Source organism: Mauremys reevesii, linkage group 10, assembly GCF_016161935.1.
Source record: "Mauremys reevesii isolate NIE-2019 linkage group 10, ASM1616193v1, whole genome shotgun sequence".
Taxonomy (NCBI): Eukaryota; Metazoa; Chordata; order Testudines; family Geoemydidae; genus Mauremys; species Mauremys reevesii.
Window position 1 is genome coordinate 4,761,428 of NC_052632.1, and position 15,798 is coordinate 4,777,225.

A 15,798-nucleotide genomic window follows, 5' to 3' on the forward strand; every position below is an offset into this window, starting at 1 on the left:
CTGCCAAAGGAAAGAAACCACTTAACTCTGCTCTCCCCATCCCCAAACCATATTACATTATGGACAGATTGCATAAATAAGAAGCAAGCTTCTAAAAGAAATTAAGTTTGGTTATGAATGCAACACCTCCACAATTCAACCCCTAAAAAAGTAAGGAAATACCAAATGATAGGCCTACTGCCCCTTCAGCATGTTTCTGTTGACTAGAACAGACTGCATCACCACATGGCACTTCCTTCTACCTCCCAAAGATAAAGAAGGTGCACTACACAAAGCACATTCATCTCCCCTGCATTACAATGCAAACCTTGATTACAACCTCAACCCTTAATATTTGCTAATTTTGCTGACAGTGTAATTAAGGAATTAGTAGAAATGTACAAGCTAAAAGCAAAAGAAACCATAAAAGCTGAATTTAGATGGTATCCATTAGCAGAAGTCATCATCACCCCATCCTGTAGACAGCTAGTTGCCAAAATAGCTCTTGCTGTCAAAAGTCAGATGTCAGGACTACACTATATAGTTTGGTAGCAAGTACTATAGTTAAGAATGCAGAACTGTTTCATTTATAACCCTCTTTTCACTTGTTCATAACATTCCAAAGATTTCCCCTTCAAATTGAAATTTTCCATGCTTGGTCCCAGCTGAAAGCTAAAGAAGAATCCATTCAGCTGGTTTTAAGTTCTGGGTAGTTGAAAAATAACAAGTTTCCCAGTGTAAAAAATTATTGCCACACTTTTTTTACCCAGAATACTTAAAAACTGCTGGACTTAGAAACTTGGCACAAGACTAGTGTTCATTTGGGAGTCTGTCCAAGTTTGAAAAACAAATGCTCGGATCAAGACGAATAATAAGTGATTAAAAAAATCACGCCTGAGCATGCTTTATGAGCCTGACCATAACCGATACTGTCACCTGTTTGGGGATCAAACCATTTTTGCTGGGAGCATGTCTACATGTAAGGACCTGGCGGCTACAGGACCTAGCTACCCACTGGTTGAGTCTGGAAGAGTTCTGCTGAGAAAATCAAGGAGCAGGCCATCCTAGAACAAATCTTGCTGGGAGATATATGGAAGTTTGTGTTCAGTAAGAAGAGAAGCTTCAGGGAGAGCAGACCTGGGGGAAGGGGGAATGCTCCATTGAAGAGCGAGAGAAGAGCCAGGAAAAGGTCAGTGAGGAAGCTGGGCAAAGCACATATGAAGAGGTGCTAGAAAGGAAAGACAGGGCAGTTTGTATTACGGGCAGATTTCCCAACTGTTTAGGGTTCATGGGCTGGAAACCCATAGCATGCAGTGGGCATGGGTTCCCCTTATGCTTCCACTCTCTGAGGCTGGGATACAGCAACCCTTGTCAACAAGGGGAAGAAGGGACTGTTTGGAGTTCAGAAAAGGCTGGACACTGAGCCCAAGAGGAGGGCTAAAGACTATGGTGGAGGAGTGCAGACCTGCAGAGGAAGGTCTGTGCTGGGCACAAGTCTGGAGCAGAAGACTGAAATCCATAAGCAAACATAACCCAATTAATTTTGGAGCTAGTGGACTCTTGTTATTTAGCCAGAAGTTAAGTCACCTCAGCAACCTTAAAGCACTGGAAGCTGCTCATGAACCATTTGAGAAGGGAAATTGAGACCATGGATGGGCCCAAAGCCTCCAGCAAGAACACTACCTGAAGGTTGGACTTGCTCATTATTCCAAATATTATTTTCTAAATACTTCTGCCATAAAAACATTGTTTTTAAAAGAGCTTAATATGCTCACACCCTGACTTAACTAATGCAACTCACCCACATATATAAATGTATTTTTATTTTCTAAGTAAAGCCTATTAAAATCCCCCGTGTCTGACGAAGTGGGTATTCACCCACAAAAGCTTATACTCCAGTACATCTGTTAGTCTATAAGGTGCCACAGGACTCTCTGTCACTTTTTACAGATTCAGATTAACACAGCTACCCCTCTGATACTAAAATCCCCCTGTGACTTTTCAGTAGGTTTTAGATAGATATAAGTACTACAACCATGACAATGAAATGGCCTCATGTGTGGTTTCCCTAAAATAAGATCAATACACTAAAAAGTGTTAATATAAAATAGAAATAGGAAAACAACAGAGAATAACATAGGTGCTTCTAAATTAAAAAAAATTTCTTCATACATTCATTCAGCAAAAGGTTTAAAAACATTTACTACTACTATTGTATTACTTATTTGTGTAGTACCAATAGTTTGCAAGGCACATCCAGACTAGGAGCTTACACAAATCAGAATCTATTTAAGGTCCCTTACACATTTATCTTTACGAACCAGGACACTGGTGATGGCTGGATATACAGTACAAACTCTCATAACAGTAACTTTATCCTTCATGCTATCAAGGAACACTGCTGAAGTTGTGGAGATGGCATAAAATAGGTTTTAGGTTTCTGATTACTATAAACAAATAGCATTAATTAAATCTAGTTCATTTTCTTAATAGCTCAACTTCTGTATGCAGAGCTCCCATTCTTCACTTGTAAAGGTTACATAGAATAGTGCATACAGCATAAGTGAGTAAAGCCAGGCTTGGTTACCTGGTGGAATCTTGCAAACAGTTGCAGGGTGCCAGCCGTAGCGTTGGTTACAGTTAGGAGATTGGACAAAAATGGCACTGTCGCTAAGGCACTCGGCAAACACCTCTCCTCCAATGTAGTACAGCCTTACTCCTCTTCCTAGAAAACACATGGCACAGTTTCAGTTTAGTCAGTAGTCAGCAATGAAGCATGCAGAAAACATTTATCATATTCAAAACCTCAAACCCTTGGAAGAAGCGTTTTTAGAAATCTGGTTTACTTCTGAATCAAAAAGGGAGGAATCAAGCAAGGTCAATGAGGATGGAAAACGAACATCGTAATTTTGTTTTCAATGGGATGTTGGGAACAACAAACTTCTGTGAGGCCTTCAAGCTGAGAAAGATGAGTGAAGCGGAAGAGCAATTTAGGAAGCCAGAAGCGCATTCTCCAGCCACATTGTCCTTTGCAGCATGCACTGCATAAATCCGTCACTTTGAGAGGTGCCTCCCCTTAGCCACTCCGATATTCTCCATATGAACTTTTCATCAGTTCAACACATGGTTTTCAACCTTTTCCTATGGTCACCACAGATGTATGGAACTATTTTTAACTGATTTAGAATAAAATTATATAAGGCTTCTCAACCATTGTGTTTAGCCTGAGAGAACATTCACTATAACCTTAAATGCTTGAATTCCCATGGGAAATATACAAATGAATATAATAAATATAATCTGAGTTGAAAAATCCTAAATTGCAGGTATCAGTCTATGAAACTCTGATAAACCTCTGCTGTTCTCTCTCACTGCTAGTGTGGAAACTTTGCATTCAGTCTTGCCTGAAGCATATGGAACTGAATTTAAGGATTAACTTGAGTTTCTTGGGATTTCTCACATCAGGAACCATTTCAGTAATGAAAAAATTAAAATGCCTGTTAAGTGAAGGAGCCACTGGTTCTGCCCCAGAAAAGGGTACAATGAAGAACAAAATCTGCTGGAAGAGGGTTTGCTTTTTTGGCAGGAGGCAGCAGGGCCGGCTCTACTGTTTTTGCCGTCCCAAGCAGCGTGCCAAATTGCCACTGTGGACGGCGGGGGCAGTCCGTGTGCCTGTAGGGCGGCACGCACATTTCCGTGGCAGTGGCAATTCAGCAGCTTCTGTATTCCGGCTGAAGACAGAAGCTACCGCCAAATTGCTGCCGCGGGCAGCTGAACATAGAAGCTGCTGTGCTGCCACGGAAACGCGCTTGCCGCCCTAACTGCACACGGACTGCCCTCGCCATCTGCGGCGGCAATTCGGTGCGCTGCTTGGAGCTGCAAAAACACCCGCACTGCTGCCCCTTGCAGATTGCCGCCCCAAGCACCTGCTTGGAATACTGGTGCCTGGAGCTGGCCCTGGGAGGCAGAGAAACTAACTTATACCATTAAATCGCATAGGAAGGGCCTAATACTGCCCTCACCAGTGTAAATGGGGAAAAACTCCACTAACTTTTACACCAGTTTAACCAAGGACAGAATTGGGCCCTAACTTGTTATTTAATGTTCAGCACTGTCAGGACCTCAATCTCCTCTTGCTTTCCATGGTGTAAATCAGGAATAGTGCCACTGAAGGAAATGGAGTTATACTCGTTTAAAATGCGTGTAGGTGATGGATGATCTTATAAAAACCTAGATTATAGAACCATATCATGGTTGGAAGGGACCTCAGGAGGTCATCAAGTCCAACTCCCTGCTCAAAGCAGGACCAATTCCCAACTAAATCATCCCAGCCAGGGCTTTGTTAAGCCTGACCTTAAAAATCTCTAAGGAAGGAGATTCCACCACCTCCCTAGGTAACTCATTCCAGTGCTTCACCACCAGGGGCGGCTCTAGGAATTTGGCCGCCCCAAGCAGTTATGCCTGTGGGAGGTGCACCGGAGCCGCGGGACCAGCGGACCTCCCGCAGGCATGACTGGTTCCGTGGTCCCGCGGCTCCAGTGGATCTCCCGCAGCTGTGGAGGGTTGGCTGGTCCCGCGGCTCCGGTGGAGCATCCGCAGGCATGCCTGCGGGAGGTCCACCCGAGCCGCGGGACCAGGGAGCCGTCCGCAGTCATGCCTGCGGGATGTCGACTGGAGCCAGGGGACCAGCGCACCCTCCGCAGTCATGCCTGCGGGAGGTCCGCTGGTCCCGCGGCTCCGGTGCACCTCCCGCAGGCATGACTGCGGAAGGTCCGCTGGACCCACCTGCTGCCCTGCTGGCAAAATGCCGCCCGAAGCGCGCGCTTGGTGCGCTGGGGTCTGGAGCCGGCCCTGTTCACCACCCTCCTAGTGAAAAAGTTTTTCCTAATATCCAACCTAAACCTCCCCCACTGCAACTTGAGACCATTGCTCCTTGTTCTGTCATCTGGTACCACTGAGAACAGTCTAGATCCATCCTCTTTGGAACCCCCTTTCAGGTAGTTGAAAGCAGCTATTAAATCCCCCTCATTCTTCACTTCTGCAGACTAAATAAACCCAGTTCCCTCAGCCTCTCCTCATAAGTCATGTGCTCCAGCCCCCTAATCATTTTGGTTGCCCTCCACTGGGCTCTTTCCAATTTTTCCACATCCTTCTTGTAGTGTGGGGCCCAAAACTGGACACAGTACTCCAGATGAAGCCTCACCAGTGCTGAATAGTGGGGAATGATCACATCCCTCAATCTGCTGGCAATGCCCCTAAATATACAGCCCAAAATGCTGTTAGCCTTCTTGGCAACAAGGGCACACTGTCGACTCATATCCAGCTTCTCGTCCACCATAACCCCTAGGTCTTTTGTAGAACTGCTACCTAGCCACTTGGTCCCTAGTCTGTAGCAGTGCATGGTATTCTTCCGTCCTAAGTGCAGGACTCTGCACTTGTCCTTGTTGAAGCTCATCAGGTTTCTTTTGGCCCAATCCTCTAATTTGTCTAGGTCCCTCTGTATCCTATTCCCTACCCTCCAGCGTATCTACCACTCCTCCCAGTTTGGTGTTATCTGAAAACTTGCTGAGGGTGCAATCCACGCCATCCTCCAGATCATAGATAAGACTCCCATTAATTCAATGGGAGTCTTTCCACTCCAATGGGATTTGGATCAAGCCACTGTTTTCTATTCATGACGGAACAGGCAGGAAAGAGTAAAAACACAAGAGATCTCTCAAAACATTTAGAAATAATTTTTTTACTGATAGATACAATTCAACTTCTATTATGTCTAATAAATCTATTCTAAAACATCTTTTTATTTTACTGTTGTAAAATACACTTTTATATTATGGAATTTTAATATGTTAAAATAATGGAGATACTTAACTAAAACTGATCAAGCTACACAGATGGCTGATTTAATCTTCAGCACTCTGTATCCAACCCTCTACACCTTCCCCTCCCACTCAACAGATGGTAATAACAACAAGAAAATAGGCATTACCAATGTGTCGTCTTGTGAGCTCCACTGCTGCATTTCTGTTCACATTAGACAATAAGCCAAGACAGAAGCGTTCTGAGTTAGAGGGATCGGTGAAGCCATCCACGGTCATCGAAGGCTGTGAAGCATGGAATGTCTCCCCTACTCGCTGGTTGAGTTCATAGTAGGATATAGAGCACCAGAAAGCTGGCTCGCAGTAGGTAACAGGCTGCAGATCTGCACAAAGCAAAACAGGAAAGAAATCAGAGAGGCCCTTTGAAGAAAATGAAACATTTAAGAATATTATTCAGCTCCACTGCTTGTGTTTATTTAACAACCAAGCTTTAATTACTTGACAGATTTGAATGGGTTGCAGCAAGAAAGTTACATCAACCGCAAAGCAGTTGGCATGCAGAATAATCACAAATAGCCACCACTACCACTTAACCGACTTAATCTTTACCACCTATAAAACTGAACTCACAAACTCTGAAACACAACATTAATTTCAGGTAGCTACTGTGCTATTCAAAAAACCTTACCTAAAATCAATGGGCTAAATTCTGCGCTCAGTAATATGTATGTAACTGAGCAAAATTTTGGCCCATTGGTCCAGCTTCTGAGCTCACCGGTGGTTTGATTCAGCCTGTGGTTCTAACTGAAACTAGCTGCACCATCTTATTGCACTGAGTCATTTTGAAGAGGACAGTACTAAATGTGCAAGAGGGATGTGACTGTTAGACTAAAACTGAAATTCTTCTACTCCTGCTAAAGTCAATTCCAGTAACAGTTGATAGTAATTTAATCTCCTCATCCCCATTCTAAGCAAGTGAGGATATCTTAAAAACACTGGAATGCTGCTCCTTGGTTGGGGAGAAGATTTAATAGTGAGCAACAGAAAGCACTATCTTCCCCGCTCCCACTACCAGGTTCCCCCCTATGGTATTTCTTCAGTGCTCTGGGCACAGCTCTGACAAAGACAGGCCCCACCTCTGCTCCTCTCCTTCTTGCAAAGAAGAGCAGCCCAAGAAGAGAGGTTCAGTGTCATTTCTTATATAAACATCTGTCGCCAGCTCCTTAGCTTTTAAGAACAGACATATGTCCTGGAAAGTTTAGCCAATTAAGAGAAAGTGAAGCTGCTATCCAGCTGTATCCTGTTCAAGTTCACACTCAGCTATACCCAGAATGCAGCCTTTACACTAGTACAGTCCAAATGATCTTTGCATTTATCTGCACCAGAAAGACAATTATGTTAACAAGTGTTAACATATCCCAGTAAGTGGGATACAGATGCAAGGATAGCCACATACCTCAAAAAAAAACAAAAAAAAACCAAAAAAAAAAACCCAGCAGCAGCACCATGTGGAACTGCGCCTGCCTCCACTGAAATCAATGGCAAAATTCCTACTGACTACAGTGGAGGCAGGACCAAGCCCTATTTTATACTCCTCTAAACCAGAACTAGTATCAGTACAGATGCAACATTCTTTCACTGTTTCAGGTATTGTGTAAATAGCGCCCTTACTTCCCTGAACATTTCATGTGTATCCCCATCACTCAGTGTCATCCCATTGTCTCATATTAATAGAATAGAGTACCAGACCAGGACTCAGGAGACTTGGGTTCTAGTCCAGCTCTGCCACTGGCCTGCTAGGTGACCTGGGGCAAATCACTTCTCCCCTCTGTGCTCAGTTTCCTTATCTGTAAAATGGGGATAATAAATACTGACCTCTTTTGTAAAGTGTTTTGAGATGTACGGATGAGAAACACTAGATACGAGCAGGTATTATTTCTCTGCTGATTGTCGTCCTCTTCCCCTGCTTCACAGAAGCCCTTCCTTGTGGTCAGTCTCTGGGGGCAGGTCTCTGACAGTTCTTCCCAAAGCCCCAAATATGTGAGGGAAGCCAGCACCAGTTACTGCAGATAGTCTGTAATAACTTCTCTCCACAATTTTTGAGGGGAAAGAGTGTTCTCAGGACACCTAACAACCTGCTGCTGGTTCCTTAGGAGATGTGCTGTCCAAGTGCCACAGCACCCCAGGAATCCAAGCAGCAAAGAACCTCTCTGTGAAGGCAAAGGACCTCTCTGTGAAGGCTCTTTGACCCTAGCACATCCTATCCAAATCCAGAAATTCTGAAAGGGTGGGAGCCTGTTCTTATCTTTTTCTATTGAGGGGCAACCTCTGCTCCCTTTGGTGAACAAATTAAAAGAAAACTACTTCCCAGGCTAAGGCTGACATTTCTGCTCTCTTAGGTGGTATACGCGTGCCTGCATAAGGCCCAAAGGAATCAGAGTGTCACCCTCACAGCATAAATTAACCGAAAGTAATTCCATAAAATGGAGTATTTATTTACTTATGGGGGCCCTGGCCTCAACTGAAGAGAAATGTATTCTAGAACATTCTTATGAGCATAACGTAGGTTTCTTCAAACATAAAGCAAAAAATCTTTGAACATTTCCCCTCACACATTTACATGCCATTGTACAAATCCACGAGTCGTCAAGTACAATACATGCTGTTCCTTTTCCATCTCTGCCTCTTTCTGCTATGTTACTCATTTAACTGCCAAACTGGGATTGCCATGTCTCAAGCGTGTTTCTACAATTTTCACTGATTAGCAGTTTTGGACTGAGGCACCTATCTGTGAGTGCTGCAACCATTCTGACAAATGTATAGCAAATAGCAATGCTAATCAAGGTAAATTAAATCATGCTCATTTGCTTTAAAAAAATCCATGCTTGCTCCTATCCAAGAGCAAACATTTCTAAATAAGAGTCTATTAAGTTTTATAAAAGCAAAACAAGTTTTTAGCCCTGCAAGTGGTATCTTCAGAGTGATGCTGCCCTTGGGTTGTAGAAGCATCCACAACCTGTGGTACTGTATATACTTTTGTGGTACTTTCCTTCAGCAACCACCTCCGCTTGGGTTGTGACTCAAGGGGACTGCGGGTCCCCACTAAAGGATGTACAGAAATTTCACTTCCGACTTAATTTGCAATTTGAGGAAAGACAGAAACCAACAAACTCACCACTCATGAATCTTGTTGGAAATGCACTAGTCTCTAAGAAATGCAGCTGAATGTTTAATGATGCTGCCTTCCCTATGATTGTGGTATAAAGCTTATGCTAAGTTTTAAGCCATCATGGAAAGGGTGAGTTACCTCTTGTGTTAGAAGTGGTCTGTACGTATCATTTTGATTTTTATGCATTTGGTTCTCACGCAAGTAAGGACTTGTAGTAATGCTAGATCCACACAATGCCCACAGGGACTGTGCAAAGAGCTAAAGAAAGGATATGTAGTAACCAGGTAAACCCTCCTTCAATCTTCCACACACACCACTGCCAATCCATTTCAACTCTTGCTTGCTTTTTCCTGTCCTGAGTCCCTCTCAAGAAAGGATCCCTATCATGCTGAATCGTGAGGTCAATAAATGTCCCCTGAGTACTGGGATAAGACCCATCCAACTTATTCTCCCATAATCTCTGAGCTAGACCTCTAGCAGTATTTCTGTTGGCTCAGCTGCAGAGGAGAACAACTGCAGGCTCTTTACATCAATCTAAGTAAAAATATAAAGTGAATTGATATAACAAATCACTTCATGCTATTCCCAGCACTCACCTTGCAGTGAGATAGGTCACTTAATTTATCTCAGATCTTATTCATGGAAATTTGGTGAAGTACTTTATACAAAAAGTTGGAATGGAACTGGTGGCTCCTTTCTGAAAATTCTTGCAACAAGCAAGAAACGGCACTTATAATGTATGATCAGAGCAGCAAGCATTTGTTATGTTTATAATACACAGTGCTTGTCGGAAACTCAACATTTTTCCCCACTCAAAACTGTGTGGGGAAAATGGCCATTTGAAACTTCTGGCCCAAAAAATTCACTTTTCCATACTAAATATTGAAACCAGTCAAAACAAAAGTTTCTCAAAGGTGTGAAAAGGTGGGGAAAAACCCTCAATTTTTTCATTCTGTTTTTCAGTTGGAAAACATTAAAAAAAAAAAAGTGTGAAAAGGGTTTTTTCATCACGCTTCCCTCACAATTTTTGAGAGAGAGAAGGGGGGAAAACCCTGAAAATCCAAAAACTGAAAAATTGAATGTTTAGGTTTTTCAGTTTCCAAAAAACGGATATGAGATGACAGTCGAGGCAAAAATTTATTTAATTTTTGAAATACTGACTCTATTCATTTATAATTTACCTGTAGGGAAAATTTTATCAAAATTGATATTTTTCTGTGGAAAATTTCAGCCAACTCTAATGATATTCAAGAATTGTATTAAATTACAAAGATGGTGGCCAGGAAGGTCTGTACTGGGCTAGGGCAAGTGAGAAGAAAATATTAAAGGCCTCTTATTTCAGATCCTAACATTTAGATTGTTTATTATTCTTTTGTAAGGCAACACCATCACTGGATTCTCCGATAACACCGTCTCTGTCAGAAGTTCTGTATTTTAATCCATATGTACCAGTTATGGCTGCCACATCTCTAACTTCATCCTTAAAGCAGCACACAGAGAGAAAGCAAGAGAGACTGTGAGTGCAGTCTCTTCATTATCATTATACTCTATAACCACTGAACTTTCAGAAGGGCTTGGGAATACCACTTTTTTTTTTTTTTGGAGTAGCAGCGTTGCACCACAGAAACCAGCTGAGGCCTGTAGTACTAACTCATCTGACCATATGGTATGTGACTATTTCACTTGCAGTGTCTGCATCAAGCCTCTTGTAGAGCCAACACTGAGGAAGAGGACAATGGATTTCTAGTATACCAAACTCATAGATAACAATATGCATACCCAATTCTGGACCTTTGCCGTATAAACTCCCTGACCTCAATCTGAATATCCACACAGCTCGAGTAGCCATAGATTTATTTGGAGTTTGTTTTTAAAGTTGAAACAAAAGAAATAGGAGATCACTTAGTATTTGTAACTTTCACTAAAAACATGTGCTTGACAACTAAACCTTTGAACCAAAAAAGTCCTTTCAAGTGGACTCCTTGCCAGGTGCACTCACATTCCCTCTGATCTGGAGAGACCACCTGCAGTGCAGGGAGAAGGGAGTTCATTTCCCATGGCCCATTCAGTCTTTGGTCTGTCTTCTGACACTGCTGGTTGAGGGAGGAAGTGGATTGGGTTTTTTTTGTTTTTGTATTGTCATCTACCCTGTTACCACCAACAACTCTTCATTTTGGGCAGATCACCCAACAGCGTGTAGATGGCAATAAGACTTCCATCACTATTGACAAGTTTGATTATCAATGTGTCATTTTGCTTATTTTAAAATTACCCACAACTCAACACCCCACAATAAATTTAAAAAAATAATTTTTTTTGAAACCTCCACAAGCTATGAACTTGTCCAAGAACAACAAATGTTCATCTTGTAAATCCTGGCTGTGTCCCTTTCATTTGATTTCAAATTATTACACTTTCTGACTCCAGCTTCAGAGACTACAAATGGATTACTTGTGGTTAACATGCTTTGGCTGCCCTTACTTAGTCTTTGCTACCAGACACCACATTCGACATCCTACAGATCGACCAGCCAAGCAGCATGGTTTAATAACCATTGCCTTTTTTGGAAAAAAAACATGCACTGAAGCCTGATTCCTAGAGACTCCTTACTGATGTGGGTGAGGTGGCTGCTATCTGCAGCAACAAAAAGCAATCCGGATTGGGTTTGTTGTTGTTGTTGTTGTTGTTTAAAATGTTGATAAACAACATTGGAAATTCCAATTGACTCACAAGCAGCACACTTGAGCATAAAGGATGCAGTCAAAAAAACCAACCTGCCAACCCCCCGCAAAAAAACCCTCTTCCTTCTTAGGCTTTGACAGTTAAGCCAAAGAAAAATGTTAGTACCACACAGATATATATATCCAGCACCCTTTAAAAAAAATAATAAAAAATTGACTAGCCCGAGACATCCAAAAGCAAGCCAGCCAATGCCTGAAATTCTGCAGTGCTGTCAAGATACTCTGTGCCAGGGCTGTAAGCATATATAAGCTTTGTGGCTGTGGCACTTTAAGAGTAATCTGAAGTGGTCTGTGTCTACTGGCTTAAGTAACATTTAGAGAACGGATCCTGCAGTATGCAGGCTTGTACGAGGGTGACCGCTGAGAGTAATTTCAAATGGAGTGAGCCCAGCAATATGGTTAGATCTGACTCCTCTGTCAGTCTACATGAAAATAAAGAGCACAATCAGATACACATTGAAGAGATAATGCAAGTTCAGAAATACACTCACAAAATACTCTGGTTTCTCTTCAGCTTGTATAAATCTTTTGCCTTTTGCTAAAGATTTCTGTGGGGAGGAACATTTATGACTTTCTATCCAATTTTGTGAGGCTTCACTTTGGTGAGGTTGGTTTTCTTTTTTTTTCTTTTTTTTTAATAGGGGGGAGGGATAGCTCAGTGGTTTGAGCATTGGCCTGCTAAACCCAGGGTTGTGAGTTCAGTCATTGAGGGGGCCATTTAGGGAACTGGGGTAAAAATCTGTCTGGGGATTGGTCCTGCTTTGAGCAGGGGGTTGGACTAGATACCTCCTGAGGTCCCTTCCAACCCTGATATTCTATGATTCCATGAAAATTTACAAGGCTTATCTCAGAGAATTACACAACCCTGATTTCTACATCTTTCATTTTCCTCTTATTTATTATTTTAAATATCTCTAGTTGATAGGATGAAAACAGAACCACTGATGTGTTGGTATAATACTAAGGTCTGGACTATGCTCTTGGTGCCTACAGATGAGCCCCGGGCTGCAGAGGCCTACACTGCTGCCTAGGTCCCCAGAATGAATTCAGCTGTTCTGGCCAGTGCAAAGGGCCTGTCTTAAGCCCACCCCTGAGTTCAGGTAGTAGGACATATTTGGGAACCAGAAGGCTTGAATCGGCACCATAACATCCCTGACCTCACCTTGTGTCCCCATGGAGGGGTCAGCTACAATCTGTCCCTAAGCTCTTCAGTGCAGAGACTGTGTCTATCTGAGAGGAGTGCTCTGCACCCTGCAGGATCAAACAGAACAACTGATCCGGTACGTGAGCGCTATGATATTGACACTAATCATTTCAAGTATATTGAACTCACTTCTGTAATCTGCCTCTGTCATATTTTAAGTGCTTCGGCACACCACCTGCTTTTTGGTCTACTATTGTTTCTTCTTTCCCCATCTCACCTTCCCCACTTTGCCCTTGTGCTCTCCAAAACTCCATCACCCAACATTCCATTACCAATCTCATCCCCTGCTCAATTATCTCAATAAACAAAATTTATAAGGTAGGGCGGGTGGTTAGGCCACTAGCCTGGGATCTGGGTTCAGTTCCCTGCTCCACCAGACTTCCTGTGTGACCTTGGGCAAGTCAGTTAGCCTCTCCATGCCCCAGTTCCCCGTCTGTACAATAGGGATATTCAGTGAGTTTAAAGGTTGCCGACCCCTGTTATGCTCACTTTGCCCTGGTGAAAACTACCATATAGGTAAGGGCCATGGAGAATCAGGTGATTAAAGGTAAATTTACCTCACAAGGGTGTTGCGAGGATACATACAATTAAAGATCTTGAGGCACTCAGATAATAAGATAATGGTGGTCAGATAAGCACCTTAGATTGATAATAAGCAACTAAAATTATATAGTTGCTTTCTAGAAGAGTGAGTTTAATTTAAAACACATTTATTAAAATAAGAACCAGCAGGATGCATTCCTGGCAAACCTATGTGATCACCAGATCTTAATTTTGTTATTGCCCTCACATTCATTCGCCCTGGCACCCCCACCTCCCCTTTTTTTTTGGTCTGTCACTGCATCTTGTTTTATATCCAACCCTATGTTGTAAGTGCAGATCTCTGTATTAATTTTGAGCTTCTGTGAAGCACTGTCACCATAATAAATGGGAATCAGCACAAAGAAGCATTAAATAATGCCACAACATCAGGCAGTAATGTCATCATTAAGATATCCTCCGTATGCCTATCACTATAATTACACACAGTTCTGAAGATGGCATACTTACCCAGATTATTATGTGCTGGGGACATAGGATTTGGAGATAAATTTGGAGAACCTGAAAAATCAAGATGATAATGATTAAGCCGGTAACTGCATAGAAAAAAACAGTATAACAGAAACATCAGTGCTGACATGGGTTTTTGGTTCTAAAGATCAAACCAAGGGCACTTATGTTTTTTGGTCTAAGAATATTGTGTTTGCTGCTTAAACCCAATGGATATATATGAAATATGTAAAAATCTTGGAATTCTTAAGCATCCCATGCCCCAGTTGAACTTCATTCTGTGATCATGGAAAGCAAGACTTGCAGTTTCCTCAATGCCCAATTATTATTACTATCATTATGATAGAAAGTAATATTGCTAAGCATCTTCATGCTGCTCCAGGTCTTCATTTACCAGAGACCCAATTTTCAAAACTGTGAACATAGGCATGTGTGCTTCATTTGCATATGCCATTAATATGACTGCATGTACCATCATGGCAACTACACACAAAGGTGACTACTTAGACAATTACAGCTTTGATTTTCTGTTTCCCTGCACCCTATGTATTTATTTACACTAGTGCAAAATTATTGCAAAGTGAGTGTAACTCACTATCAGAGAAGCATGGTAGCATGTTATGCTCCAGGGGTTGGCAACCTTTGGCACACGGCTTGCCAGGGTGCTTACCCTGGCGGGCAGGGCCGGTTTGTTTACGTGTCGCGTCCGCAGGTTCGGCCGATCGCGGCTCCCACTGGCCACGGTTCACTGCTCCAGGCCAATGGGGGCGGCGGGAAGCGGCAGCCAGCATATCCCTCAGCCCGTGCCGCTTCCCGCCACCCCCATTGGCCTGGAGCGGTGAAGCTCGGCCAGTGGGAGCCGCGATCGGCCGAACCTGCGGACGCGGCAGGTAAACAGATGCTTACCCTGGCGAGCCGGGTGCCAAAGGTTGTCGACCCCTGTTATGCTCACTTTGCCCTGGTGAAAACTACCATATAAGTAAGGGCCATGGAGAATCAGGTGATTAAAGGTAAATTTACCAGCAGAATTACAATAGTTGTAGGCTTTATCATTCTAATTCTGTATGGAAAATATACATATATATTTTGAACATCTGAACAGAATTTGTTCCAACAAAAAAAGGAGGCATTACACTGGAGCTTTGCAAGAAAATATGAAGGCTTGGCAGGTATGAGCGCACATTGCAGAGCCTTGCCTTTCACTGAGCTCTTCTAGCTTTTTTAAAAATCCGTTCTTATAAAAAGAACAAAGTCCATGACATGTGAGGGAGTGGAAGACCCGCAGAGAGAACAGATATAGCACTTGAACATAAACTGGGCATTTATGGTATCTTCTCGGCCAACTATGTTCCAGTATTTTATCCCAAAAGGCCCTATTTACATTCCGGATGTCAACCACAGTACCAATAATTGCATGCACCAAAATGGATTGTGTCAGTAGGTTCACGTTTGATATGGACAAACAAACCCACGCTTGCCTTCCTCCATCTGTATCATTGTGGAGAAAGACTGTAAATCTGTCATTCCTCTTTTAGAATCCCCCATGCACTCTGAAGTCCAAGTCATACACAGAAAGGGAGCTGACTGTGTGCAGTATCTGCATTAATTAGGCCCTGCACTCCCTTTGTTTGAATGAAGCTCATATTTGTGTACTTCTCTTTTCAAGCAGTAACCGTTTTAACCAGAGATGTGGCTTTGTTTTTCAACCACAGCTTTTACAAACTAAGGGACGGATTCAGCAACTCTTATTCACAACTCCAACATCAACAGGATGTCTTGGGTAAGGATTACTTATGTGAGTGAGGGCTGTAGGTCCTCATCTGTTTAACTACCTTG

At 42.7% G+C, this 15,798-nt stretch overlaps 1 protein-coding gene and 1 non-coding gene across 6 annotated transcripts in view; one reads left to right on the plus strand and one right to left on the minus strand.

Moving 5' to 3' along the window:
* SMAD3 (SMAD family member 3) overlaps positions 1-15,798 on the minus strand; it is a 365,605-nt gene that overhangs the window by 4,257 nt on the left and 345,550 nt on the right. For all 5 annotated transcript variants that reach the window (XM_039491538.1, XM_039491536.1, XM_039491539.1 and 2 more), the window contains 3 exons: positions 13,963-14,013; positions 5,969-6,181; positions 2,567-2,704 (listed from right to left, as the gene is read on the minus strand). In XM_039491538.1, coding sequence (XP_039347472.1) covers positions 2,567-2,704; positions 5,969-6,181; positions 13,963-14,013 — 402 coding nt within the window. The remainder of the gene's footprint in view (positions 1-2,566; positions 2,705-5,968; positions 6,182-13,962; positions 14,014-15,798) is intronic.
* LOC120374172 lies at positions 12,203-12,318 on the plus strand. The gene has a single exon (XR_005585910.1). It is a non-coding gene; the product is annotated as a U5 spliceosomal RNA (small nuclear RNA).